At 43.8% G+C, this 26,986-nt stretch overlaps 2 protein-coding genes across 6 annotated transcripts in view; one reads left to right on the top strand and one right to left on the bottom strand.

The window, feature by feature from the left end:
* Nucleotides 1-17,449, bottom strand: part of MTRR (5-methyltetrahydrofolate-homocysteine methyltransferase reductase) — a 30,509-nt gene extending 13,060 nt beyond the window's left edge. For 2 of the 4 annotated variants that reach the window (XM_060092715.1, XM_060092717.1), the window contains exons 1-8: nucleotides 16,669-17,107; nucleotides 16,192-16,354; nucleotides 14,275-14,473; nucleotides 12,463-12,580; nucleotides 9,120-9,498; nucleotides 3,759-3,881; nucleotides 2,113-2,266; nucleotides 942-1,030 (exon numbers count right to left, since the gene is read on the bottom strand). In XM_060092715.1, the coding sequence (XP_059948698.1) occupies nucleotides 942-1,030; nucleotides 2,113-2,266; nucleotides 3,759-3,881; nucleotides 9,120-9,498; nucleotides 12,463-12,580; nucleotides 14,275-14,473; nucleotides 16,192-16,354; nucleotides 16,669-16,763 (1,320 nt within the window). In that variant the 5' untranslated portion in view covers nucleotides 16,764-17,107. Of the gene's footprint in view, nucleotides 1-941; nucleotides 1,031-2,112; nucleotides 2,267-3,758; nucleotides 3,882-9,119; nucleotides 9,499-12,462; nucleotides 12,581-14,274; nucleotides 14,474-16,191; nucleotides 16,355-16,668; nucleotides 17,108-17,372 lie in introns of those variants that run through there. The other 2 variants (XM_060092718.1, XM_060092716.1) reach the window with 2 other exon arrangements.
* Nucleotides 17,450-17,543: 94 nt separating this feature from the next.
* Nucleotides 17,544-25,941, top strand: FASTKD3 (FAST kinase domains 3). 2 transcript variants are annotated; one of them, XM_060092719.1, is made up of 7 exons: nucleotides 17,544-17,632; nucleotides 18,517-19,984; nucleotides 20,656-20,741; nucleotides 22,728-22,902; nucleotides 23,984-24,053; nucleotides 24,384-24,498; nucleotides 25,618-25,941. In XM_060092719.1, the coding sequence occupies exons 2-7, from the start codon at nucleotides 18,550-18,552 to the stop codon at nucleotides 25,714-25,716; spliced, it is 1,980 nt and encodes a 659-aa protein (XP_059948702.1). In that variant the 5' UTR covers nucleotides 17,544-17,632; nucleotides 18,517-18,549; the 3' UTR covers nucleotides 25,717-25,941. The 2 variants fall into 2 exon arrangements, with proteins under 2 accessions (XP_059948702.1, XP_059948703.1); XM_060092720.1 differs by lacking the exon at nucleotides 24,384-24,498 and having other exon boundaries at nucleotides 25,618-25,736.
* Nucleotides 25,942-26,986: the final 1,045 nt, after the last annotated feature.

Here is a 26,986-nt window from a genome sequence, read left to right as displayed (position 1 = left end):
GCCCAGACTTTTTATAAGCATATACTTTTGCAGTAAGGAAAGATATATTTTTAAATATGTACTTCATGAAATTTTCAGAAATGGTAGAGTTAAACTAAAATTGTGAAACTATTTAATTAATCAAGAAGTTCTCATCACAGTGAACTGTAGATTTACTCAAATTGTATCTAGGACTAAGCCTCTCCATAAAGTAGTTCACTTCCCAAAGACTACAAATGCAGTAAACACAATAATAAAATAGAGAATAAACACTGCACTGCGGACAGGGTAGCCGAATAATGGTACTATTTATGCTCATTGGCAATACAAGTTTGGTAAAGCACAGCTTGGAAAGTTTACCCATGAATATCCACTTGAGTAACATGGTTATAACAAAATCAGTAGCTCCCGGCATAACACTGACATCTAGTGGATCTTTCTGTCTCCAAATTCATCTAAACATCAATATAACCTACCAAAACCCTTCAATGTTCCCTGCAGAATTCTGATATAATAAATAAGTACAGGTTTTTACACAAAAGGGGTCTTCACAACATTAAACAGGTGGCAAGCAATGGAAAGGCCCTACACGCCAAGCTTCCTGCCACCAATTAGAGAGAAAAAGTGTCCACGTACAGCTGGAAAACACATGCTACCTAGGGCCACGTTCATCACTAGTTACCGTGCTACATCAAGTTAATGTCTAGAAAAATAAGATTAAGAAAAAGCCCTACTTTAAAAATCTCATTTCAGTAGAAAACAAAAAACTTCAGTATAAGCACAACATAAAAATATTTGTCCATGACAATTACAAAGACACTGCACACCTTGGCAACTATTTTGAACACATGCTGTGAAGACCATATTTTCTAAGCCTTCAAAGGGCAAATACCAGATTTAATAAAACCTACAAAGAGGTGAGCATATTTTTAAATAGTCACCCAAAGAAGAAAGAAAAATACCTTCTTAGGAACCGCTCGTATTTCAAGGCACCAGGTAAGAAGGAACTGGAGAGAACACTTCTCAGGTATATGCTGGGGCAAGGCTGCTCCTTTTCAGGCAGACGGGAAAGAGTCAATGACACAGAAAAGAGAGAAGACAATGTTTTCCACCCCTAAAAACACTAATAGCTGTAATATTTTACATTATAGTGCTATCAAAGTACTTGTGGCAATATGACTTGTGGCAATGTTTATTCAGTCAAAAAATTTCCTCAAAAGGAATACAGAAGAAAAAACCTACCTTACAAAAACAATGGTTATAAATTCAACAGCATTATAGTACCAGCCATACCTACCAAATCTAGGTACACCGAACAAAAGAAAGGGAAATTATCCAAAACCACTGAACAAAAGAAAGGAACAAAAAGCCAAAAGATGGCAGTGGTCCAATAACACTGCCTATCATCCTCAAAAAGAATTTCAGAACTGACTGAATTCCAGTTCAAGATTCTAAGCAAATAACTAAAAAATAACTTCCTATAATTATGGAGCAAGCAATTATTTTCATACATTAAATAAGCAAAAACAAATATGCTATGAGAAACAAACATGAAATTTTTTTTTTTTTGGCCACGCCATGTGGCTTGCAGGATGTTCCCCCAACCAGGGATTAAACTTCAGCCCGGGCAGTGAAAGCCTGGAGTCCTAACAACTAGGCCACCAGGGAACTCCGAACAAAAGACTTTTAAAAAAGATTCATATAATACAGTTTTTTTTGCATGACAATATGCTAACCTAGAAACAAAATAATGCTGACTGCAAAAAACAGCCTAACAAATCAGCCCAACTAACCAACCTGCTTCTCCAAAACCAGTTACGCTCATTTTTTTAAGCGTTCCCCAGTTTGCTGCAAGCTTGCTGATTTCCAGACTTTTGAAAAAGCTGATTCTTCAACTTCACTTTGAATGTCTGTAAGTGTCCAATAAGCATAAACTCTATTACCATCTCATTCAGTGTAACTGACTCATTCAGGGTACTTGATGTGAAAGTTAAAAACCTCCAAGACCAGCAAGTGGCTGTGTTCCGCCTGCTGATCCACAGCCGACCCCCGGGCATCTGTGCAGACTCGCCCTGGTCACCTCCAATCCCTTGGCCTAATGACATCCTGGGAAATAAGAGATCAGGGCTGTACCTTTCTTCTTCGTGTCTGCCTTAATGTTCAAGATGACACAATGTTCTCTCCTGTCTGTGAGCTGCAGTCTTTGGAGTAGGTGCTGTACCTCAGAGTCACTGTTGGGACAGATCACGTTAAAGGCATCTCCAGGCTGGTAGGAAAAGTCTGTTTTCTAGAGAAGAAGCAACATGAAATACAAAAAATTCCACGTGAGTTAAAGAGTTTTAGCTGTGGGGTAACAGAGTTTTAAATATATGACCATTTGAATAAATGAATTAGTTTACTGCAATTAGAATTATTTTGTTTCTAACAAATAAGCCCAAGTAACCAAACAAACATCCTTTTCTTAGGAGTTCTTTTTTGAAAGAAACTCTGTAGTTCTCCAATGTTCTGCTTTCTACCGAGTGTTCACAGACTAGAAATCAAGACACTCTGCCTCTTCTAAAAATTAAGGTGCTCTGGTAAGTGGTGTTCTAATAATCCATGTGAAAATCATCTCATGAAAACATACACACACACATTAGGAGCAAAAGAAACTACTTCAGGACGTCTGCACTGGTTTTCAATTTCCTTTCTTTACTCCTTTTCTCTGGGGAGGAATAGGGGTCGGGGAGAGCAATTTCTTTTTCCTTAATGACACACGACATCCAACCACCTGGCTCGGTACTGGTCGTGCACAAGCCCGGGCTCCAGGTGGAGCCACCTCCCACAGCAAGTCTCCTTAGAGCGGTGTGGGGTGTGGAACGCTCTGGAGAGGGGCCGCTGGCCACACACGCTCACATCTCTAGCCTGGGAGGGACACAGGCTGTCCCTTCCAGGCGGCCAAACCTCGCCTCTTTATGACCCAAGTACAGAATAAGAGTGAAATGGTTTGGTGTACATATGATATCTAGCCATATGGATTAAAATGTTCAAGAGGAAAATGGAAGTACTCAATACTACGTAAGCAAAACCGTCTAGTTCTGACGCCCGTCACATTTCTTTCTTTCTACGAGAAACTCAATTAAACCCACATCGACGGCCCTGGTGCACCCTCTTCTGAGAGCCCAGCCCACGGAACCGCGCAGGGCCCTCATCGAGGGCTGAGCTACGTGGCTGTGAGGACATACAACCACAGTTTCTTAACCTGAGGCCAATGAGGCAGCGGCTGGGGAAGCCTCGTGGATGGGGTTCAGAGAGGGAGCACATAAATGCCCGAAAACTGTGTGCAAAGTGTTTATATATAATCATCCTTCTGGAGAGGGGGTCCGTGATTTCTTCCAGATCCTCAAAGGAACAAGGACCACCACTCTGAGAAGTGAATGTCACACGACTGTCTAGTCTGGCTCTACTTCCAACTAGCCGCTGGCCTCAGGAAACAGCTTCCTTTCCAGGGGCTCTTATACGGAAATACTGCTCTGATTCCATTATTCTTTCACGGCTTAATGAGTAAGGCAGCAACACTATGCTCTCAAGTAGGATCACCCCCAGTCACTCATTTTAGCCCCTCCTTGAAGTGAAAAGGAAAGGTATGAGGCGGAGAGAAAAAATGACGGGTCAAGAATAAGAAGGCCGCTGTCCAGCCGCAGACCTCCCTCTTCCTGAGCGTGTAGGTGAGGACACAGCACAAGTCTCTGCACCTGCTGACAACATCCCTGGGCTCGGAAACACGTTCTGTAACTTACTGAAATGTCCAATTCTATCAGAAGAGTGGTTTTTATGGCATCATTCATAGTCAGCTGAACTGCCTTTGAAATTGGAACGTGAAAAACTGGATCCACTGAGGTCACAGGTGCTCGGCTTTCCTCCTTGGGAAACAAACGTGATAAAATATTAGTAAATCAGTTTTCAATTACACTTACCACTGCTTCACTTAGTGACAAGGTGAGAGCTACAGGATCTTTTAAATGCCCTATTTACGTGTTCTTCTCTACGGTAAATGGCTACAGACGTGCGCCTCTCAGTCTTCCAGAAGAGAAGCTCACCTACACCTTAAACTTGCCTATTAGACTTCAGAATTTCTGAGGTATACAGAAAATACCAGATACTACCTTTTTTCATGTAAAGGTCTAACAGTCTTCCTAATGAACTATGCAAAAAGAAATAGCATGCATGCATATTTCAGAAGGAGATTCTAAAGGAAATGACAGATGTTTAAGGTTGGAAGTTGTCTGCACAGATGGTCACAGGAACCCTCAGAGTGGTGGGTCGGTGCTGTCTAACAGAGCTTTCTCGACGATGGGAACGTTCCATTTCACTGGCTGATATGGGAGTCACTAGCGACATGTGCCCACTGAGCACGTGGAAACATGCTTGTGTGACTAAGGAACTGAATTCTTAATTTTATTTAACTTTCATTAATTTAAATTTAAGCAGCCACACGTGGGAAAATATTAAGAAACCCAAATCTTTGTACAACCCCCTCCTTTCATAACTTGATGTTCCCAAGTCCTATTAAAAATAGAAACTTACATCTTAAACAGTGCTGGTCAATTAATTTTGGATAAGTGGCTGCATGGGAAAGCTAGAAAGAGGGTCAGGGCTGAGAGCCTGGGAGTCAAAGGAAGCGGGGCACGGCCTCCAGCAAGGCTGCTGGGAGTGCTAACAGGTGGCCCTCGGCCAGCTCGCAGTCACCTTTGAGGGTCACCTGAGCACTCTCAGGTCCCACCTCCTTTCAGAGGCAGACCATATCCAACGACTAATCACTGACTCTAAAGGCCCAGCCACTTTGCACTACTGAGGACAACTCCGAAGGGCCATCCCAGCTTCAGAGCACCCCGTGTGCGCCGCTGGGCCCTTTGCTGAGACCGCGCCACAGCTCGGCTTCTCCTGGTGCCCAACCCTGCTTCTGTCCCTCATATCCCAGGGTGACGAGGACACCCTAAAAAACCGTCTGACAGTGATCCCCAGGAACCCAGCCCGCGACAGTCAGCACCACAGTAAACCAACAAAGTTGCTAAAATGGGAGTGTGGAGTTGGACTGCTGGCTGGCAGTAAGGACACCACATTGGTGACAGGACAGCACAAGGCAGCAGTGCATCAGCTATGTTACCCCGGAAGGGAATGCACTAGCTGCTGTGGGTACAAGGGCTAGGGAACTAGGAGGAAGCAGTACTGATTCAGCCGGTGGAATTAAACCGGAAACAGTGCAGAAAGCCGAGAAAACCAACAGCTGAATTCTAAGTGTGAAAGCCAGAGGGCATTCTCTGTAGTTTACAAAGAAGCGCTCATCTCCTGCAGCCTGAGGGCGGAGAAAGCCAAGGACTGACTCAGGTAGGGAAAGAATGGGAGAGGGACATCCGGGTGAATAGCCTGAACCCCTAGGTCCCTCGAGCCCTTGGAGCCTGCAGAAGTGGCCACTCGTTCCCATTAAGAGCAAGAACTCCCTTCTTGAATTAAGACAATGCGGGGACTCTACCCGGGCACCCCATCTCTCCTTCTGGCTGCTGGACCAGTAACTAGGTGGCAACAAACCTGGCTGCTTGTGTGTTGGGCTACCTCCAAAGAAAATGCAGGACAGCAATATACACCGAGAGAATACGTGCACACAAGATAGAACACTGAGGTCCCGGGTCAGGCAGGGCAGAACATGCATTTGGAGAAAGGAGTTTTTCTAGCTGGGACACTCTCCTAGGATACAGGCTTTACACACCTTGGCACGAGCCCCAGAGATGATGCAAACATGCTAACAGCAGGGTTACGAGAGCAAAGAAAAAGCAAGGGCCTGCACTACGTGGGGCAGAAATGCCAAGACCAGGGCCAGCATTTGAAGACAGGATTAAAAGCTCAGAGAAGAGGGCCTTCTAGAGTGGATCAAACCAGGTAAAGCCAAACCCCACCAGACGACGATGTTCCCTGAAGCACCCAGAGAATACAGCGCTGCCAAGGCCAACAGGACTGTGCTGGTGAGAGGGGCACCAGAACCAATGACTTCAAGGCTGGCCTCCCCTGCTGACCAGAGCTCACAGACTGGGTGCACAGCAACAGGAAAACCAGGATTCCGCCCCCCAACCCACAAAGGACAGAGGGAGGTGGGAGCACTTAGCCAGGAAAGCCAGGGGGCACAATTATCACAGTGAGTAGGAAAGCTGGGGGCTGCCAGGGGGCCTCTCAGAATCAGTGGAAATGACTGAAAACATGGCTCCCGGAGGGCCAAAATGAACAGGCAGCCAACAAGGGCACTGGATCAACCCTTACAAGGCAAAGAAGAAGTCACGAGCAGGAAGCTGCTCCCAGTTCAAGACCCCTGGTCCAGTCTGTGGACCTGAGCCAGCTGTGAGACCTGGAGCCCTCTGACTGCAGAAGCCGGCAGGCTCCCAGGAGGGACTCTGCAGGGCACAGAAACTGCACTCGGTAACGCCTCCCCCAAGGGGTAAACAGGCACTGGGCCAAGGGGAATGTCCCATTGCTTCAGGGACTGCTGGACGAGGGTCCAAGTTGATGCTGTTATCCCAAGTGTCATCACGGCCCAGTAACAGAGTGAGGTCTATGAGGCCAGGCAGTAAATGGAGTCCTGGCCCAAGTCCGGCTCAGTGGGTCCACTGGATCACTTGGCAGTGAGCATAACCCCACACTGGATTCCCAGCCCGTGGTCTAAGAGCTGTCATAGTGGGGAAGGCCAAGAGGAGGCCTCTGAATTTGACACCAGCCTCTCTCCTCATCAAGGTATAGAACTAAAAATAATATAGCATCCTAGGAGGAAAGGCAGAGAGCAATATAATCCTTAAAAATCTAAAGGATACAGGAGGGTCTCCATCACAGCTCCATGTAATTCACCAGCCTGGCCCCTGCAAAAACCAGACGGATCCTGGGGGATGACAATGAATGCCAGAAACTCAAACAAGCAGTAGCTCCAACTGCGGATGGTTGGTTTTCTTTGACAGAGCAGTTAACATGGCCTCAGGCACGTGGCATGTGGACAAAGGTTTAGCCAAGGTGCTCTTTTCCATTTCCATCCATAAAGAGGACCAGACATGTTCACTTTCACTTGAACATTTACAATTTTTCCCCAAGACCATGACACAGTAGTTCCTGCTTGCTGGTACAAGACAGTGCGAATAAATGCGGAACGTCTGGACGCTCAGCAAAACATCACACTAGTCCACAGTGTCAACACCATTATGCTAATCAGATGATGCTGGAGTCTTCTGTGCCTTATGTAGATTGAGGGCCTGTGGCGTAAGTACAATTTTTAGGATTCCAATGTTTGGTGCGTCTCAGGACATCCCCTCCCAAGTAAAGGATATACTATCTCATCTTGCACTTTACTTGACCTAGAGAGATGCATTGCACCTGGTAGGCCTCTCTTCAGGCTCTGGGATACTGAGATACTGCTCCAACCCAAACACCAGGTGACACAAAAGTGGCCAGCTTTGAGGGGGGCCCAGAGCAGGAAGGAGCCCTGCAGCAGGACCCCGTGACACGCTCACCGGAGGCCGTGCTGCTTGTACTACACAGTCCAGGAGATCCCACGGCGTTAGAGGCAGAAGGGATGGGGAGACGACGCTGTGTGGCGTGAGTGGGTCCAGCTGAAGGCTTTCTTATGGCTGCACTCAAGCTCAGCTTCCCACTCAGCCAATCCTGCTTCCACCCTCCCCTCTCACACCCACCCTGCCCACAAGGGGATTATCCCAAGAGGATGCCCTAAAAAAGGAAACTTTTCCCCCAACCCCTTATCCTCTAGGTATATCCTTTGAACAGCTTTACACAAGTTTCCCTTAAATAGTTGAGATTTTAAAAAATCTTTTAACCACATTACCAACAACTCAAGCCTATGTAATGATACTTACCATAAAAGAAACTCTCAACAGATGCTCAGTGAAGCACCTTGTCAGATCAGTCAGCGCTCACCGCCTCTGCCACATGCACCCGTCCTTGCAGCGAGCACACGGGGGCTGGCTCTCCACAAGTCCCTGCACCCTGCTCCCACCAGCCCGGCATGTTTACTAGAGCCACCCATGCCTGTTCCCAGCCCTGACTACAATGTACTTATTGTGATTTACCCCACTTAATAAATAATGAAGTATAAATGCAAAAGCAGTAACCTATGGCTGTTCATATAAAACCATACCTGTTTATCTGAATGCATTAGAAAAACACTATAAAAATATGATGCTAAAAACACTAATATCATCTCAGATACATGCAAACAGTTCTAGTAAACTAGAAAGCTGTACTTATATTGTTTCTAAAATGTCTAAATGGTTCATCATTTAATAAAAAGAAACAAAGAAACAAGAAAACATGATGGCTGCACTAAAGGTGTGGTTTATGTGAGAAAGCCTCCGTGGGACTCCAATCAGCCACTCTAAAAAAGAGGGCTTGGCTCTGCGTTACAAGACTGGCTGCACTGGAAATGTATTCTAAGCATGCTGGAAGAAATTTCAGGGTACCATATACTGGCAATCATGGGGTAATATTAGCTATTATTCAACTTGATGCTCCAAAATTGACAGACCACTTTAAAGTCATTTATTTATTGATAGGAAAAATACTCTAGGCAAAGAGAAAAATACTTTATATAGACAAAAATATACGTGTAAGATATTATCAAGAAAAAGAAAAACCCACAAAGTGGAGTAACCCAGAATACCAAAAATCCACACTGGAAAACGATTTTCCTATCAATGAGTCCTCTGAGTTTAGCTGCTGAGATAATTTCCTGACTGCCCACAACAACTTGCCCTCATCTGGCCGACACATAAAGTGAGAAACCAAGAAGTTAATTCTCCAAAATAATGGAGAAACTGAGCGTTGACCATTTCCTTCTTCAAAGAAAGGGAACGTAACAACACAAGCAGGTGTGCAATGTGTGGAGGCAGCGCCTCCCCAGTGACTGCTCAGCTCCGCCACTGCAGTGCAGAAGCAGCCAGAGGCACCACGTGAATGGACAGGCTCGGCTGGGTTCCAATAAAACTTTATTTACAAAAGACAGGTGGGAGACCACACTCTCCCTGCATGCATCAGTCTGCTGGCCTCCACCATAATGCCATTTAAAAAACACCACCACCACCACCACCCACGGCGCATAAAGTAAAACTGCTTACCTGGCCAAAGGACTCCTCCAGATGCACCTGTAAATATTCTGGTGGTAAAGCGGGAATATTCAGAGAGGCCTGTGAAAGCGGGGGTATTGAACGGGTAAGCGAGGGCTCAAAGTCTGCAATCGATGTATTCGATTGACCTCTGTTCACTGCATTTTGCTCTAAAACTTCAGCATCCTTTTGTCTGGAATCATCTAATCTCAGAAGTCCAACCTGTGATTCAATGTGTAATAATTCTGGTGTCACGGGGTCTGTCCTCTGGGAGGCATTAGATGCCATTGTGAGAGTTCCACTCATCTCCTCTTTTCTTCTACACAACAGAAAATGCTTCGCCAGGGCGGCCCAGAGTCCGTTAATCCATGGCTCAACCACAAGTTCTAAACTGGATTGTTGTAATAAAAAAGGAAAAAAGAAACAAATGCCTAAGTTCTCCATTTAAATACATAACAATTGGATAATGGCATAATCTGTCCATTTGACAGAATGCTGTGCAACTGTCAAAAACACTAAATATGGAGGCTATTCAGAACACAAAAAATACTTATGAATGATTAAGCTAAAAAGCAGAACATTATTGTGCTCATTAGCACTGCGCTATAAACAATTCAGAGAGCAAACATGAAGATAATTTAGTAAAAGGTAATAGGAGTGTGGTTCCTCTTAACTTCTTAAAATAGAGTTGGTAATTTAAGAAGCTGTTATTTTAAACAGGCATGCTAAATTCTGATGAGGCTAACAGTACTTACCCAAAATCCAAGTCTACTCTAATATCACAAACGATAATTACATCAATCGATTGCACCACCTTTTTTTTTTTTTTTTGCCTAGACAATTTACTGATCTTTATTTCCCACAGATTAAAATATCAGCAAGAAACCACTCCAGATTAACGCTCTTCTGACTAATAGTTCAAACCTTCGATCAGTTCTGAGCAATTATTCTGCTAAAATTTCCAGGCAGGCTGACCACCGGGGAAAAAAGCAATCATCCTTTAGGAGAGCTGAATTAATCATAAATACAGGGGACTTCCCTGGTGGCGCAGTGGTTAAGAATCCACCTGCCAATGCAGGGGACATGGGTTCAAGCCCTGGTCCGGGAAGATCCCACATGATGTGAAGCAACTAAGCCCGTGCGCCACCACTACTGAGTCTGCACTCTAGAGCCCGCGAGCCACAACTACTGAGCCCACGTGCCACAACAACTGAGCCTACACTCTAGAGCCCGCGAGCCACAACTACTGAAGCCCGCGCGCCTAGAGCCCCTGCTCCGCAACAAGAGAAGCCACCGCAGTGAGAAGCCCGCGCACCACAACGAAGAGTAGCCTCCACTCGCCGCAACTAGAGAAAGCCCGTGCACAGCAATGAAGACCCAACGCAGCCAAAAATAAATAAATTAATTTTAAAAAATCATAAGTACATTTTAAAATACAGTAGTCTACTTACTACTAGCAAAGTATGAGGGAGGGCTCAACAATCACAGTCCCTACACTCCCTGGACAGAAACTGTACAGAGTGTACAGAATTGCTAAGAAAGACTGCATCAGGACCTTGGGAATAACATCTTTGTCATTTTCAATCACACTCAAACAAGTTCTCAATTAAATTCCAATTCATAAAGCTAAATGACAGTTAAGAGGAGACACATTTTAGATCTCCATGTCATTGCAACTTTGACGATAATTTCATCATATTCATTTGGTGCTCACACAGTACATAGTTCCAAATTTGGTCACACAGTACATCTATCCCTCAGAAGCCTTTGGAAGAGCAAGCATATAAAATCCGCAGTTCAATAATGACAGCTATATTTAAAACCCCATTCTCACAACTCAGAAATAGTAAGATGATAACACCCATAAATCAGAAAGCTCATGCTTGCTGCGTGCTTACTGCAAGGCAGGCACTGTTCTAAAATAACAACTTGTATTAATTCATTTGATGCTCCAAAGAACCTTACACAATATGTACTATTATTATCTATTTTACAAGGGAGAAACCAAGGCACAAAAAGTTTAAGTAATCTGACCAAGGTTTCAGTCAGTAAGTGGGGAAAATCAAGGATTTGAACCCAGATGTATGGACTCCAGTCTACATTCTTAACCCCTTCAATGTGGTGGTACTTTAAGCCAAGATGTCTCCTTGAAAATATTTTAATTTTAGAAAAGAGTACTTAGGTTGACAACTTAAGAGATGCAGGCTGCTGAAATATACATTCAAGAATTTTAATGCTCGATCCAATAAATGAACAGGGAAACTGAAAGCCTTTGAAGTAAAATATGAACAGAGCAATAGGACTAATGGATTTATAAGGGTTTAGCAATTAAATAGCTCATACAGGACAATAAACATTTAATGCCAACAAGGTTCGGGGTTGGGGGGAAGCCCAATACAAAGGGACAAAACTAAAAGATAACGTGCAAGAAAATGTAGTAGAGCTACCAGAAAGGACATATGCCCTGGGGAGATGGAACAAACCCACAGTATCACAGCTGCAGAAAACGACGGATGTAGTGGACTCAAAGGCTGAGTTATGGGGAAACAGAAGTGTCTCCAACACGCCCGGGCAAGGTGATATACGTAGAAAAGCACCACCTTTGCTGAACTTGTCATGATGCATAAACACAGATCTAGTGGGTGAGATTTACTTAGTACATATGCCTAGTAGAAAAAAAATCAAATGCGTGTGTGTGCTGTTATCTGGCTAAAGCAGTTCAAAGATAAACGACAGCATAAGTTGTAGCACAGTACCTGTAAGGTTTCTGAATTAAGACATTAAGAACATTTGAAAGGTGGCACATAGAGTGAAATGCTGAATTGTAAAAACAAGAAAAAATTAATGAAACAGAAATTATATTTCCGGTTGGCATGGTGGCAAATGGCCAACAGGAGGGAGAACACCAAGGAGCCAGTGTGCCGGGAAGGCCTCTGACCCGCGTCCTCCAACCGTAACTCGTGGCCTGCTGGGCACTCTCCACGTGGGAGGTCCCGAGTCCAGTCGCTCCTGTGGGCACACGCTACCCAAGTGCCTAAAGAAAATGCTGACCTTTTGCAAACACCTACACACTGTTAAGACTAAGGTAACTGTACTGGGGCACCTTTCCTAGCTTCTTCCATTAACAGATACTGAGATGGATAAGGCACATAAAAAAAATCAGCAAAACAGATAAGTGAAACTCTGGATGGTCTTCTTTGGTGCTAGAATTAAAAACAGCTATCAAAACTAAAATAAGACTTTCAAGATCAAAGTTCAGTGCTAGATCAAAAGTGAACCCCTTTTATAAACACACTAACTTTCATCACGTACAAACAAGGTTTACTGGAAATGACAGAAAATACGTTGCTCTTACCCTACACAGTCATCCGCGTGGCCAGTGTCATAGAAACGCTGGGCACCAAGCTCTTGAAACCGTTTATCAATTATCTTCCCCCCATTACAGAAGTACGTGTATTCTGAATCACCCAGACCTAAAGAGCCCAAATAGGTTATTAGTATGAAATAAGGTTTAAATTTAACCACATACAGAAGAGAAACAAAACACTTAAAACAATACCATTCCATGCTGCTGCTGATGGAACAAGAAATAATGTATACCTTCACATTTTCGTATTTTTTCCTTGAGAAATACTAAGTATACAAATAGAAACAAATAAATACTTTGGACCACTATTAACAGAAATAGATCTCACATTTTTGTTTCCATGCATCTGTGTAAAAATACGGTAATCTGTAAACAAGGATTAAAAACATGTAATATCTATATTTGCAGACTTTTCCAATCTACTGCAGGGTCTGCAAACTATAGCCTGTGAGCCAATTACCACCCACTGTCTTTGTAAGTAAAGTTTTATTGGAACACAGCCAGGTCCACTGGTTCACACCTTGTTATGGCAGGTACAAGCGACAACAACAGAGATAAGTAGATGGTATAGAGACCAGTGGCCTGCAAAGCCTAAAGTATTTACTATCTTGTCCTTTACCATTTACTGACTCCTAATCTAGAACATGAAGAGGTTACATCTGAAACACAAACAACCATTTATTTGCTGTTTCTGTGTTGGATAAATTAAGAATTGCTTTTATGTTTCCTGGTAATAGACTAGTATTTTCATACTTAGTTGAAAATTAAAAGCTTAAATTTCTTAGTTGTTTAATTGTCTTCCTGGATTTTTCCTACAAGAATGAGGTGAGCAATTGGTGCATCCATATATGGGCCTAAGACTGACTAAAATGGTTGGATAAGCTTCAGTGTTTCCTTTTAAATAATTTTTTGAGGAATTTTTAAAGCAATATGTACATGTCCACTCTTGAAAATAAAGAAACTGGAAAAAAACAAATTCAAAAGATGTGAACACTCTAAAATGCTCTCTTGAATACATTACACGACAGATCTTGGCCAGGGTCACAACCTCAAATCTCTAACCAATTATTTATCATAGCACATTCCATTCTTCCTAGATACCTTCCCCAAAACAGTTCTCAAAGGTGAATATAGATCACAAGCCAGGCGAGTGGACCCTGAATTCCCTCTCTGGTGTCCTATCTTGCTGAGCTGGTCCTTCTGATCCTTTAATATTTTAAACCTATACTTCACAGAGCCCTAGGCCAGTGCTTCTTAAGCTGGGATACGTATTAGAGTCACCTGGGAGCTTTAAAAAATACTAATACCAGGACCCTACCTCAGAACAATTAAGTCAGAATCACTGGAGGGGGGCTCAAAATAATGGAATTGGAAGGAAAACTCCCCCAGCGGATCCCAGTGCATGGCCAGGCTTGAGAACCACATCCTAGGGGAATGGGTCTTCCCCTAGGGAAACTATCACATCCACCTGAGAGCTTTAAAACAACAACAACAACACCAAAAAGCACCAGCATGCCAGGTCGCTCCTTCAGGGATTCTGTTCTGGCAGGTTTAGGGTGGGGCCTGGCCACTAACATCATGAAAACATTTCCTGGTTGAATCTGGTGTGTGCCCGGGGTTAAGGTGCTACTCAGGGGCTCTGCAGAGGAGCTGCTGTGGGGTGAAGACTGGGGAAACAGCACCTTATTTACATTCAAATACTATACATACATAAGGTATTTATATAAGAACCCAAAAAGGACAAAACCCAGGCAATTACACACCATGGCTTTGAAAGATACATTTAGATACTAGACTTACATCCAGCAGCAACAGTACAGTAAGTGCACAAAATACAGTCCACACCTAGTAACCCATACCACAGGTGAGCAAAGAAGTCACCCGGCAGCGTCTTGTCCTGTATGGCTTTAGCAAACTTGCGGGCTGTGTCTGGCAGGTCTCCGTTGCCCGTGGTAGAAACCACCACCACCAGAGGCGCTGTTTCAGTTTTCAGATCATACTATAAAATAAGGGTGTCATGTCAGAGATCTATTGCTGGATGTATTTTTGACTTAACACATCAGCAAAGCAATCAGGTTAATTTTCCGTCTTGTTGTCTGTATCGCGTAATGGCAGAGAGGTACACAGAGCGTTTAAAAGTTGGCAAGGAAAGTGTTACTCCTCAGAAATCAGGAAACCTGGCTGTCAGGAAGGGCCCGACTCCCTCAGGGTTCCAGAGAGCCGAGAATATCGTCAGTGGTAAACTGAGATCATCAGTGTTTCTGAGTCTTACAAACCAGGTTTCCTTATTCTAATTCTCTACTAAAGCGAGGTGTTTCCAATAAAGCACTTCCCGGTCTCTATTCGTATCGACTCCGTGAGCTCAAGAATATCATCTAACATGGCACAAAGGAATACATCACTTTATTTTTCATGCTGATGTACCAGGTAAAGATTTGAGCTAACATTTTACCGGGCTTATAGGACACAACACAGCTCTGTGCAGTTTAAAGTCACTTTAGTTTGAAAAAGACTACCATGATCTAGGAAGCAGAGAGCTATCAATTTAAACTTGGATCAGGAACAATTGGAGAAATCACTCAGCTGGGAAGAGCAAACAACATGACTTCGGTGGCAGCAAAAAAAATTCACTACTCACCTAACTTTCAAATAGCTGCTGACCCCGTTGGGCTCACAGGTGAGGGGGCCAAACCAGGCCTGGTTATATGATGCTGATGACTTCGTTTGTAGTAACAGATTCAGACTGTACTCTACCCTGTGGCGGCAGCAATTTGAATTCACTCTGAAGGTGCTGTAGAATCACGGAGCCTGCGATTGCTGGTGTCCCCCAGGACCCTGCCTGCTGGGTGACTGACTCTATCGGGGCCACCCTAGCCCTGCTGCATCAAGGAACTTGATGGTTTCCCTGCTATGCACCGAGTTCATAATTCACCTCTGCTGCTGACAGGCTAGTCTTTACAACTAGAGATGCGGGAAAGACCAGAGGAGGTTGTGAACTTGAGAGTGCACTGCAGGGGTGGGTTTTCAAGTACCGAGCTGAATTCGAGGGCTCAGTGGCTGGCACATCGCTGTGTGGTATTAGGAATCGCCCCTGCTCGTTGCTAGGGCCTGAACTGTATGAAACTATAAGCTGACGGGTCTCAATCAAACCAGTAAGTCTGGGCACAGATCTGTTACGATCTCATGTATCCTAAGGTGGGAACTTCTGCAGAGACTGAACGTGATAAAAACAAGCAGTCCCAAGTCTACTGCAGATCCTTACACCTCCACTTTAAATTCTATTTCACCAAAGAATTCAACGGTTCTTCACTTGGAGGAACTGTGGCATGAATTTCAGGGAAGTTACAAACGGGGCAGCGGGATTCATGAGGTGGAAAGCTCCCATGTTCCTGTGAACACGCACACCTCATTTGTTCCCAGGCACCCCGTGAGAAAAACAAGGCGAATACTACTATTTCCATTTACAGTTGAGAGCAGTTACTCGTCTTAGTTTTTAAGACTATGTAGTTTAATTCAAAACACACACACACACACACACACACACACGTACGTAGGAAAAAACTGGCAGGAATCTTGCAACACAGTTGATAAAATAAATTTCTAAGTGTTAAAAAAAAAAAGGATCATGGTGGCATTCAGCGTCCCACTTTGTTGTTGAACGTCGCTTCCCAACCAGAATACTTCAAAGTATGAAACACCGTAAAAACCATGACTTACCTTATGAGACTCACTAATACAGTGAAGATCTGCAGAAAAACCATATGCAACTGCTTTTTCACTTATTTCTTCGGCTATAGCCTTTGCCTGTCCTTGCTGCGTAGCATAGAGTAACAAAAACCTCCTCATCACTTCAAAGCATCTGCTACAGCTGTAAGTTACACTGAAAAACAGAAAAGGGAAAAAGGGATTTCCTTTTTAATGAAGTAGTAATCAACCTGGAGGTATGAATTCTCTTAATTTAAAATAACTGCAACAATATCCACAGATAATACGAAATATACTTCTAAGTTTGTTTGTTAGCATTAATTCTAAAGGTTGAAGAGAGAGAACTCAGTAAACCAAGGAGGATACAAGGTATGAAGCTCGAATTGCGCGGCTCATAAATCACATTCTGGGACCAGACTACTGGGGATTGAATCCAGCCACGATGGATCACTCCCAAGGGCAGAACTTTAGGCCAGCTTCTCAACTGACCGGTGACTCAGCTCCCGCATCTTCAGAGCGAGGACGATGACCACAGCCACCCGACGAAAACAACGGTTGATGGAAATGGCACCGCTTATTATCATAGCTAAGGACCCGGAGCACTTCCCAGGAGCCACGCACGGTCCTAGGAGCTTCAGAGCGTGAGCCCCTCAGCCCCATAACGACCTCGTAGAGCCGCTACTGCACCCCGCATTTCTCGGGGGCGGCTCGCCGGCACCCGCACGGCAAGGTCGGGCGGAGAAACAGCGGAGCATGACCCTGCGTCCGGTCGGGTCCGCGCTCCCAACATTCCTGACCATCCGGCGCCCCGTCCGGACGCCCTCGCCTGACCCTGCGCCCGAATGTGCCCTTTGACCCCGTCTAGAAAAGTGCCGACGGAGGAAGGGCCCACAGGGACCTGCGGGACCGGCTCCGCTGTGCAAACGCCGCGGCGTCACCGGGAACCCGCTCCCAGAGGCAGCGGGGAGGCCTCAAGGCCGAGTCCCTGGCGCAGCCCGCCCTCCGCGCGCGCCGCCCTCCGCGCGCGCCGCCCTCAGCCCCGAGGGGCCGGGGTCCTGACCGACCCGCATGCGCCCAGCCCGGCTGAGGGAGGGACGCAGAAGCCGGTGTCCTCGCCGACCCCGAGCCGCCCACCCTCGGGCCCGTGCTGGGCGGGCGCCCAGATCTGGAAGCTGTGGCTCCGGTGCCCTCACCTGCGGGGGTCCGGCGGGGACGCCGGGGAAAGCGCAGGTACCGCGACCCCTGCTCCCGCGCCTGCGCACACAGTCGGCGCCCGAGACCAATAGGAAGCTCGGGAAAGGAGCTGGGCCAATCACGGCGCGCCGCACGTGGGGCGGCTCCCCTCCAGGCGCAGGCGCCGAAGCGCTGGGCCCCGGCGCGGCGCGCGCGTACGGGGGCCCACGAGGCTGCTGTTCCTTCAGGGTTTGCTGGGTGCCCCGGCGCGCCGAGTCCGGTAGGTGTCCACGCCGGGTTTGGGCTCGGTTGTTCCGGCCCGGTGGGCGTGGCCCTCGGCTTCGCTAAGGCGCCCGCGCTCCCTGGCTCGCCCCTCTCTTCGGGCGCCGCTCCCGCCGGTTTGGGGGGCGCCCGGCCCGTGGGGTCCTTTCCCTGCAGGGAGGACGCGGTCCCCGGGGCCCACCGTCCTCCCCGTCCTGCGCACTCGTGTTCCCAGGTTCTACAGCGGGGGTGTTCAGGTGTGGGCGCGCCACCCACCGTACCCCGTCGTTGACGAGCGTCTTTTTTTATTTTACTGACATTTCTTTCTTCCCATCTGCCAAGCTAGACCTTCTTGTTCCTCGGTCCTGGAACAAGATCCTAAATGAGGGGAAACCCAACACCTCAAGGCCCTTTAAGCGCTTTTTTCACCCTTGCTTTGACCCATCCGAATTAATGGCCACTTTACCCGTTGCCTCTTTTGGGGAAGTTGCACCAAACGCAATTCCTTCCATCAACCAACACATAGGAGGCGTACTTAGGATCCAGACTACCTGAGTTGAAGCCTAGCTCTGCCCCTTAATAGCTGTGTAAACTGGACCACGTGACATTTTTGTACTTCAGTTTCCTCGTTTCTAAAATGACATCGAAGTAGTTAGTTCGTTGTGTTGGGAGAATTAAGTACAGCATTGCCTGGCAAATGAGAGCGATTATTACGAGATCCAGCCGCTGTTCTAAGCTCTAGGGTGCAGAGACGCTGCTCTTCTGGTACTTCTGTTTGCGTGGGAAATGTTTAGTGGGAATCATTCCTTTTGGGGTACTCATCCTTACTTCCATAAGCATTGATGTTGAATAAACTGTGTTCTAGTATATTTGACCGTGTTTTTTTTAATTCTTTTAACGTAGTTATAAATCAAGAGGAGTTGAGAGTCTGGTGGCATGGCTTTAATTACCTTGCGGAGGAACCTTTGTCATTTATCTGATTTTCGGATACATGGAGCTGTGGCTGGTCTGAAAACTCAACGTGTCATTTGTGTTCACAAGACAGTCAAGGAGCATCTGTGTCCATGGTTCTGGTCACTGCAACTTGAGCCTGTTAGGGTCACGTTCCATCATGCCCATTCTAAAAAGTTCCATTCAGAAAACGGAAATGACCTTCATCCAGTTGGTGAGCCAGTGTTCTCTCAAGTACACGCTTGGGACAGGTCTGAACACAGTGTTAAAAATGTGGATGAACAGATATTTTACAGGAGACTAAACAGCTTCGCTTCATCGGAAGAACTCTTACATTATATAAGCACACTGAAGACTTTGCCTGATACTATGGCAGCAGGAGCCTTACATCGGATTTGTGAAATGGAAAAAAAAGATGATGGTCAAAGGTTGCCAAAAGAAATACTGGAGAATAGCGCCTTTCAAGCTTTGTGTAATCAGTTTGCACAGAACCCCTCAAATCTGTCAAACACGGGTTTGGTGACTGCTTTGCAAGCCCTGACCCTGTATGTGGATCCCCAAAGTCGCTTGCTGCTGAGCCTCCTTGCAGAGTGCCACCATCGTCTCGAAATGGGTAGCCTGGACATTCACAGTCTTTGTATCCTGGGGGAATGTCTGATTAAACTGCAAGGTCCAGGTTGTTCGACACTAGACCTGATTATATATCAACTGCAAGGTGAAAATTTGGAAGAATTTACCCCCGAGGATATTGTGACCCTTTACAGAATACTGCAGGCATGTCCTGAAAAAGTTGACCAACAACAGACGTTTTTAAATAAGATAAATAACTTTTCTCTGTCAGTAGTTTCCAACCTGAGTCCTAAGTTACTGAGCCAAATGCTCACTGCCCTGGTGGTCCTTGATCAAACTCAGGCACTTCCGCTGGTTATAAAATTGGGTAAATATGTTGTGAGGCATATCCCTCGTTTCACTAATGAAGAGCTCAAAGAAGTCTTAGAGGCATTCATCTACTTTGGGCACAATGACAGATTTTTTACAGAAGCCCTAGAGCAACATGTCGCTTCACTCTCTCTCACTCTGGATCCCGAGGTTGTCAGCAAAGTCATGGAGTATTGCAGTAGAAAGCTGATTTTTTCAAAACCCATCCTCAATGCAGTGGCAGAAACTTTTGTTTGTCAGTCAGAAAAATTTTCACCTAATCAAATTGCTGAGTTAATTGAACCATTTGGAAAACTCAATTATTTGCCACCAAATGCCTCTGCTTTATTTAGGAAGCTAGAAAACATACTGTTAACTCGTTGCAATTATTTTCCACCCAAAACACTATTGAAACTTCTCCATTCATGTTCACTTATTGAATGCCATCCAGTCAACTTTATGGCCAAAATATTCAGCCCGTATTTTCTTCAGCAGCTGCAAGGTGAGTTGGTTATTACTTCTGAGAGTAGAAAACTTAGCATTTGAACTTGTGATGTTTTCAAGTCACATATGTACCTTTTTTATTGAACAGTGCTTTGCCTTTATTTTTTCTTCCATAATGATCTAACGAAGAAATCTGAAGCTGCAGATGCTAATATAAACACAGAATTAAAGAATGCTAGAACATGGCATGGAGAGAGAAAACAGTTTCGGGTAAACAGACTCTGCTGCCCTAGCTGAGAAACTGAGTCTTCTTGCAGGGATCTGGTGATGACTGTGGCAGTGTCACAGTTATATGTTAGCGTCTTTGATGAGAACAACTGTATCACTCCTTTTTTTTGAGAAGATGTTCATCTTAATTCAAAGCCACCCAAATATGCCGGAATCTAGATCTCCATAGGTAAAGGAAATTCCCACAAATTCTACTAACATACATTTGTCACTTTTAATTATATTCTCTAGTTAGGAGCATGCGTTCTTGGAAGCCAAAATGAGATTTCATTGAGATGGGAGGCAAGAAGGTATAATTAATTCTAACAAGTTCTTTTCCTAGTGTCATTTAAAAGTACCTTACTGGAGTGAATTAATTAATGTGCATTCTGGATATTCTTTTCTCTTATTACACACACCAAAGTTCAAGCTTAACTATGTCTGGGATGCTTTTTATTTCAGGTGAAGAGTCCTATTTGGACAGACTGAGCCTAGCACAACTGACCCAACTTTTCTTAACCGCGATTCTAGAATGCCCGTTCTATAAGGTAAAAGCATGAGCTGCATTGCTTTATTTCCCTACAGGGATGGTATTCTTTTGCCTCCGTCTTCCTCTCCAACACCTCCCCTGCTCCCGAATCTTTTAAGTTCCTTCTCTTTTGAGCTGTCTCAGTAACCTCATTAGAAAGCAGAATTTTCATTCACTTGGAGTAGTTGCCACCAGATAGCATTTTCTGTAATAAATTGACCCTATTCCTGTGTTCTTGTCCTTGAAAGAACCACTTCCTACGGTGTAAGATTCTTAGAAGGTTTTATCAAGTATGGCAGGCTTATGAGTCTTAGTGCTCCTAGACTTACTCTAGGGATTTTAAAGGGTTTTAGCATTCCCCATGGCTGTTGGATATAGAAGTGTGAATTTATGCACTGAACAAATCCTGAACCATTCCTGAGTATGTTCTTAAACCAAGCAGAAGTTTCACTCTTATGTGATAGAATTCAGTTTGCATGGAGTTCGAGCTTTGTATAAAGCTTTCTAAGGATCCATTCTCCTAACTTAATCAGGCACATTGTTTAGGATCAGAAATGGTACCTCCAGACCTGCTCATTCCTGCCTGGTTCTCCGTGCTTGACTGAACCATGTTTATGAGTAGCTCATAAACACCATTGAGTTTCTCTCTTTTCATGGAATGGGACTATTCACACTACAGTTTGCTTTTATTCCCAGTATATCATGGACATTCTTCAGGGGTAATAGGTAAAGATCAAATGTATACTTTTAAAGAATGGTCTGATATTTCACGGTATTTATTCTGCTGTCCCACCATTGATGGATTTTCAGGCTTTTTCCAACGTTTGTCTTGATCAGCCATGCTGTCATAAACATACTTACATATCCTGTCATACTGGAACCTTTTTGTTGTTTTAATCTAAAGACTAGATTCCTGAATGTGGGATTACTGGATTAATTTTCAATAGAGACGGACAGATTTTTTTTTTCCCGTATAGTTATAGATGTCATATTTCACCAGCAGTGAATGAAGGTGACCACGTCTCCCCATTTGTGTTGCAGTGTGTTCTTAGTCCCTTTAATTTTGTCATTTGACTCAGTGAAGTGTCATGTCACATGCTTCAGTTGCACTTTAACGAGCAATAATGAAGTTGAGCATATTTTCAAATGTTTACTGGTCATTTACATTTGTTATGAATTGCCTTGTTACACCTTAATTCCTATTTGTATAGAGTTGTCTGTCTTTCTCTTTTGTATTTGTTTTTTGTCCTAGAACACATTGTAAAACATATTAACTGTTAAGTACGTTGTACATATTTCTTCCTGGTTTGTGGTTTTAAATGTTTTTAGTTTTAATTTAATATTGTTTATGATGCCTTTTTGCTATACAGAAATTTTTAAGTTTTCTGTAGTCAAATTATTCATTTTTTATGGCTGCTGGGTTTCCTATATTGTTCAGGAATATTTTATGACTCCTAAGGTTATATAAATATTTTACTAAATTTTAAAAATATTATTTTCCATACTATATTTAGATCTTTAATTTACTTGAAATAGATTATAGTCTGTAATGTGTGGCAGAACTCTAACTTAGTTCTTTTCCAGATGGATAACCAATTGCTAGCACCATTATTATATAGCTGTCCTTTTCTTTCTAAATTGAAATGTCAGCTTTATCACAATTTCCACTATTAAAAACTTCAGCTGTGTTTCCTCAAGGCCCTTAAAGCAATTCTGAGAGTTCTAAAGGTGTTTCTTGAGCTTTCTTTCTTTCTTTCTTTCTTTCTTTCAGTGACCATTGGCTACATTTAAAACACATTTAAAAGATATTTTGGCCTATTGGGCTTGAACTATAACAAGAATATTTGGCATTGTCATTTTGAGAAAGGTATTTGTCCTAAGTCCTAGAGAAGCATCATGCCTATAAAGTAATATTGGATCAGACTTTTATACTCAGGCAACCTTCATTTTATTCTCTGATTTTGTATCTTATTTTTCTTTCTCGTGTTTGCACATACGTTTTTAGGGTCCAAAACTTCTTCCTAAATATCAAGTGAAATCATTTCTTACTCCGTGCTCTTCCCTGGAGACCCCCATGGATTTTCAGCTTTATAAATCTGTGATGATTGGACTGATTGACCTTTTAGGAGCAAGATTGTACTTTGCTTCAAAAGTGTTAACACCCTATTGTTACACGATAGGTAAGTAGTAGGGAGTTTTGTCGTTGTTAACTAGACCTCAGCGTGCTGTCCTCTGAGGGAACACGTGGGGCTTAGTAGCCACCAAAGGTCTGGAAACAAAATGAAGTTGGCCCTTCCCTGAAGGCAAATTGGAACAGGGGTGGGCGGTAGGGCTGAAGAGTCAGGGCTCCACGTTAGCCACATAGTAGCCAAATGCCTTTGGGCATCCTTTCGGGGCATTCATTTGCTTGTTCTCATCTGCAAGATGAGAGTAAGAGGGGTAGTGACCTCAAAGACTTGTTTAAGGACAAAATGAGGTAACTCAGACTAACACCTGGGAGACAGTAAGTGCTCAGTAATTGTTAGCTGCTCTCATCCTCTTGGCCAGTGCTGTCCAGTGTAATAGCCACACGTACCAGTAGCTACTTAAATTTAAATTAATTCCAATTTTGAAAATTCACAGTTCAGGTCCCCAGTCGCACTAGCTGCACTTGAAGTGCTCAGTAACCGGTATAAGCGTTTGCATCATCACGGACAGCGCTGACTACAAAATCCTTCTCCTTTCAAATTAATGAGTAAAGGACAGTGAGCTCAGGGAGGACAGTGCTTCTAGGCTTCAGGTGGTCACATCTCACTCCCCTCCTTTATGGGCTCCTTTGACGAGGACGGAAGGGGGAGCCTGCCGGTGCCCAGGGCCCACGTGTTGGGCTGCCGGCTGCTTCACCTTCCCTGGGCACTGGAGCTCCAGGGATGCAAGGTGCCAGCTGCACAGGTGTCTGACTTTACTCAAAGGATTTTCTTCACTATTCCCACCAGTTGTTATAAGGAGAGTAAAAGTGTGTGTGATTCACATCGTGCCCCAGATACCTTGAGGGCCCCTTCCTTGTTTTAGTGCAGTGGAGGCCCTCTTAGTTTAAAGCTGACTTGGTTGGGCAAAGCTCTGATTAAATTAAAATTCTCACCATTGTCTGGTGTGGTCATTACTTTGCAGCTTTCTGCCCAGTTGATAAATGCAGTATGGAAGAAATCAAAACAAGGAGAAAAGGAAGCTAGTGTTTGTGAGGGTATCACACGAAGAATTTTTCCTTTCTTCTCTTACCAGATGTTGAAATTAAATTAGATGAAGACGGATTTGTATTACCATTTACAGTTGATGAAGATATACATAAAAGGTAAAGAAAACTGTTGTGGTTTATGTGTTATAAGACTTGTTGAGGTTAATACACAGGGATTGTTTTCTTAAGAAAGTGAAAAAAGTAGACATGGTTCTGAAAATTAAAACACTATGGCATACCAGTTTCGGAAATTCTGTGTAATATCTTGTGAACCTTAATTAAGTTGAGTGCTTTTTCAACAGATTAATGGATAACAGTCATGATTCATTTGAAAATATTATTGGCACAAAGGAATAGCCAAATCCCAAATAAACTCTGGCAGCTAAAACCATATAAATACTTCGGATTGTTTTAAAAATTAAGTTTCCCTCTCCTCTGGTTTTTTAGGGTAGCACTGTGCATTGATGGTCCAAAAAGATTTTGTCTGAATAGCAAACACTTATTGGGAAAGGAAGCTACTAAACAAAGACATCTGTACTTACTTGGTTATCAAGTTGTCCAGGTATGGTTTTGCCTTTTTTTTTTTTTTCCCTAAAAGCCATTTCTAGTTCAGATTTGCTTTTTCCAGGATACTAAGTAGTATGCCAGCCCAGTGGACCAAGGCTCTTAAGTCTGGTTTAAATGCCAGCTTTGTTCATTAGGCTTAAGTCTCTTGATTTGTAATTTGAAATCACAATTTTCAAATTTTCTCTTTTCCAAAAGTGAGACATACCTAAATTCTGTATAAGCTGTGCTTTACTTTGCTTTTAGAATTACTAAATTATTGGAATATCGTTTTGTTTTAATTTTCCTTTGATTTAATGACTAGAATGGACAAGATGACCCATTAAAAGCAGGATCTTCTTCAGTTTTTAATGTTTAAGACTCTTATTTGTATTTACATCGTAGATCACTTAGCAAGGTCTTAGGTGACGAGTCGCGATGAAGGTCCATGGAGCTTTCCATTCTCTAAGCTGTCTACCAATCTGCTCTCTGCTTTCCTGTCTGGTTACTTTTTTCCTTTCCGTCTTGTACATACCCAGATTAATTTTCCTAAAGTGAATCGTGCCAGTGTGTGCCTAGAAACCTTCATTGTTTCTTTATTGCTTATGCAATAAAGACTACATGTACATCTCAACATTCTAGACCCTTCGAGGTCTGCCCGCAGCCAGGCCCTCTGCTCCCAGCTCAGTGGTCTCTTCTGTCTGGCCTTTCTCCCTTTCCGACACGAGTCAGGTGGTCCCCACCTCTCTGAGTGTCTAATTCTGGCTGTTCATCAACTCCCAGCTCAGGTTGACCTTTCACCCTAATCTAAAGTGTCGACTCCCTCTCAGCACTAGAGCACCAATTTTTTTTGCATGTTCTGCTTAGTATTGCTGCCTACTTTTTGTATATTTTAAGTTAGCACCTAACTTGTAAGTTCCTTGAGGACAGGGATCACGTCTGATCCTTATTTAGACGTTCCACCTATTGTTGAGCCTCGGCTACCTGGCAACACCGTTACAGGCACTGCTGCGACCTCTGCCTGCTGGGAGCCTCCATGCTGCTGTGGGGAGGGTGTGATAGGCGGACAGGCTAACCAAACCCAAGGTAATTTCAGATTATGAAGGATGAGGATGGATTTATTTTCCTCTCTTTACAGATTCCCTATTACGAGATTGAGATGCTAAAGTCAAGACTTGAATTAGTGGAATATTTACAAAAAAAACTATTTTCTCAAAACTCTGGTGGTCACTGGTAAGAAGAATGAATACTGACTTCAGAACTCAAATAGTGAAAGAACTTGCAAATTAGCTGTTTATTTATGGACTGTGGTGATCTGAAAGGGGTCTCTAGTTTCCTTATACCATGTATACACTTAACAGTAGCAAATTTAAAATTAATTTTAACCTTCATTTAATACTGGTATCAGATACTTTTATACATCAAACAGAATCGATCAAGTACAATAAAGGAACGTAATGAGTAAGTGTCATAATTTTAAGTCTTGTGTCTTGTGACAGTTATTGCTAACTGAAAATATATTCTTGAGAGACCTTTGTTTCCTTGTCTAACAAATGTAAGGAAGAAATTTTATCTCCCGGTTTTTTCTTTTGTATTTTGTTAGAGGAAGTAATATATGGTAAGGAAAAGGAGCAGTGAAAAATAGACTAGTGGGCTTCCCTGGTGGCACAGTGGTTGACAGTCCGCCTGCCGATGCAGGGGACGCGGGTTCGTGCCCCGGTCTGGGAAGATCCCACATGCCACACACAGAGCGGCTGGGCCCGTGAGCCATGGCCACTGAGCCTGCGCGTCCGGAGCCTGTGCTCTGCAACAGGAGAGGCCACAACAGTGAGAGGCCTGCGTACTGCAAAAAAAAAAAAAAAAAAGAAAGGGAGGCAGGTCTCTGGTGGGAGAGCATTTCTGGCATTGCCATGGCCAGAGCACCCAGCACAAAGCAGACGGTCGCCATGGAGAGTGAGGCCAGAACTGACTCTGGCACTGTTTGTTTTAAAGCAAATTTTAATCCTGAAAATGTGCATGGATATGCTATGAAAATAGTTTAGGCTAATAAACAGATACGAGACTGCTGATTTCGCCAGTTGGAGTAGATTTGTTAAGCTCCGTAAGATTGTAAAGCCATATGTCCTTATAAACTGAATCCTCAGGCCACTAATTTTAATGTCTACCTATGTAAGTAAGTATGATGTGAATTTTCTTGTTGAAATTACATATACAGTATGATAACTCCTGGTACCATATATTAATAATGTTTTTAAATAAGACATACTCTTGATGTTGTTTTTTCAAAGTAAAAGCAAAGCAAGGAAAAAAAAGTAAAGCAAAGAAAGAAAAATAGGTGAAAAAAGTTTAACTTGCGAGTATAACCCCTGAAGCAACAGTGATCATCTTCAGACCAGCCGCGAGAGGGCAGCAAAGGTTAGGACATTTATTGAGCTTCAGCAATGGAACCGAGGTGATCCCTGCTCCCAGGAGGAGAGAGTGTATCCTGCACACGTGTTGGGGGAAAG

This window comes from Mesoplodon densirostris, chromosome 3 (assembly GCF_025265405.1).
Source record: "Mesoplodon densirostris isolate mMesDen1 chromosome 3, mMesDen1 primary haplotype, whole genome shotgun sequence".
NCBI lineage: Eukaryota > Metazoa > Chordata > Mammalia > Artiodactyla > Ziphiidae > Mesoplodon > Mesoplodon densirostris.
Note: the sequence above shows the minus strand (reverse complement) of the source record. Positions and strands in the feature narration are given on the sequence as shown.

Excerpts from the sequence above, each read along its gene's own strand:
- FASTKD3 (XM_060092719.1), top strand. The coding sequence starts at position 18,550 with ATGGCTTTAATTACCTTGCGGAGGAACCTTTGTCATTTATCTGATTTT. Across the intron at positions 19,985-20,655 it reads TTTTCTTCAGCAGCTGCAAG|GTGAAGAGTCCTATTTGGAC; the intron begins GTGAGTTGGTTA and ends TTTTTATTTCAG. Across the intron at positions 20,742-22,727 it reads TAGAATGCCCGTTCTATAAG|GGTCCAAAACTTCTTCCTAA; the intron begins GTAAAAGCATGA and ends ATACGTTTTTAG.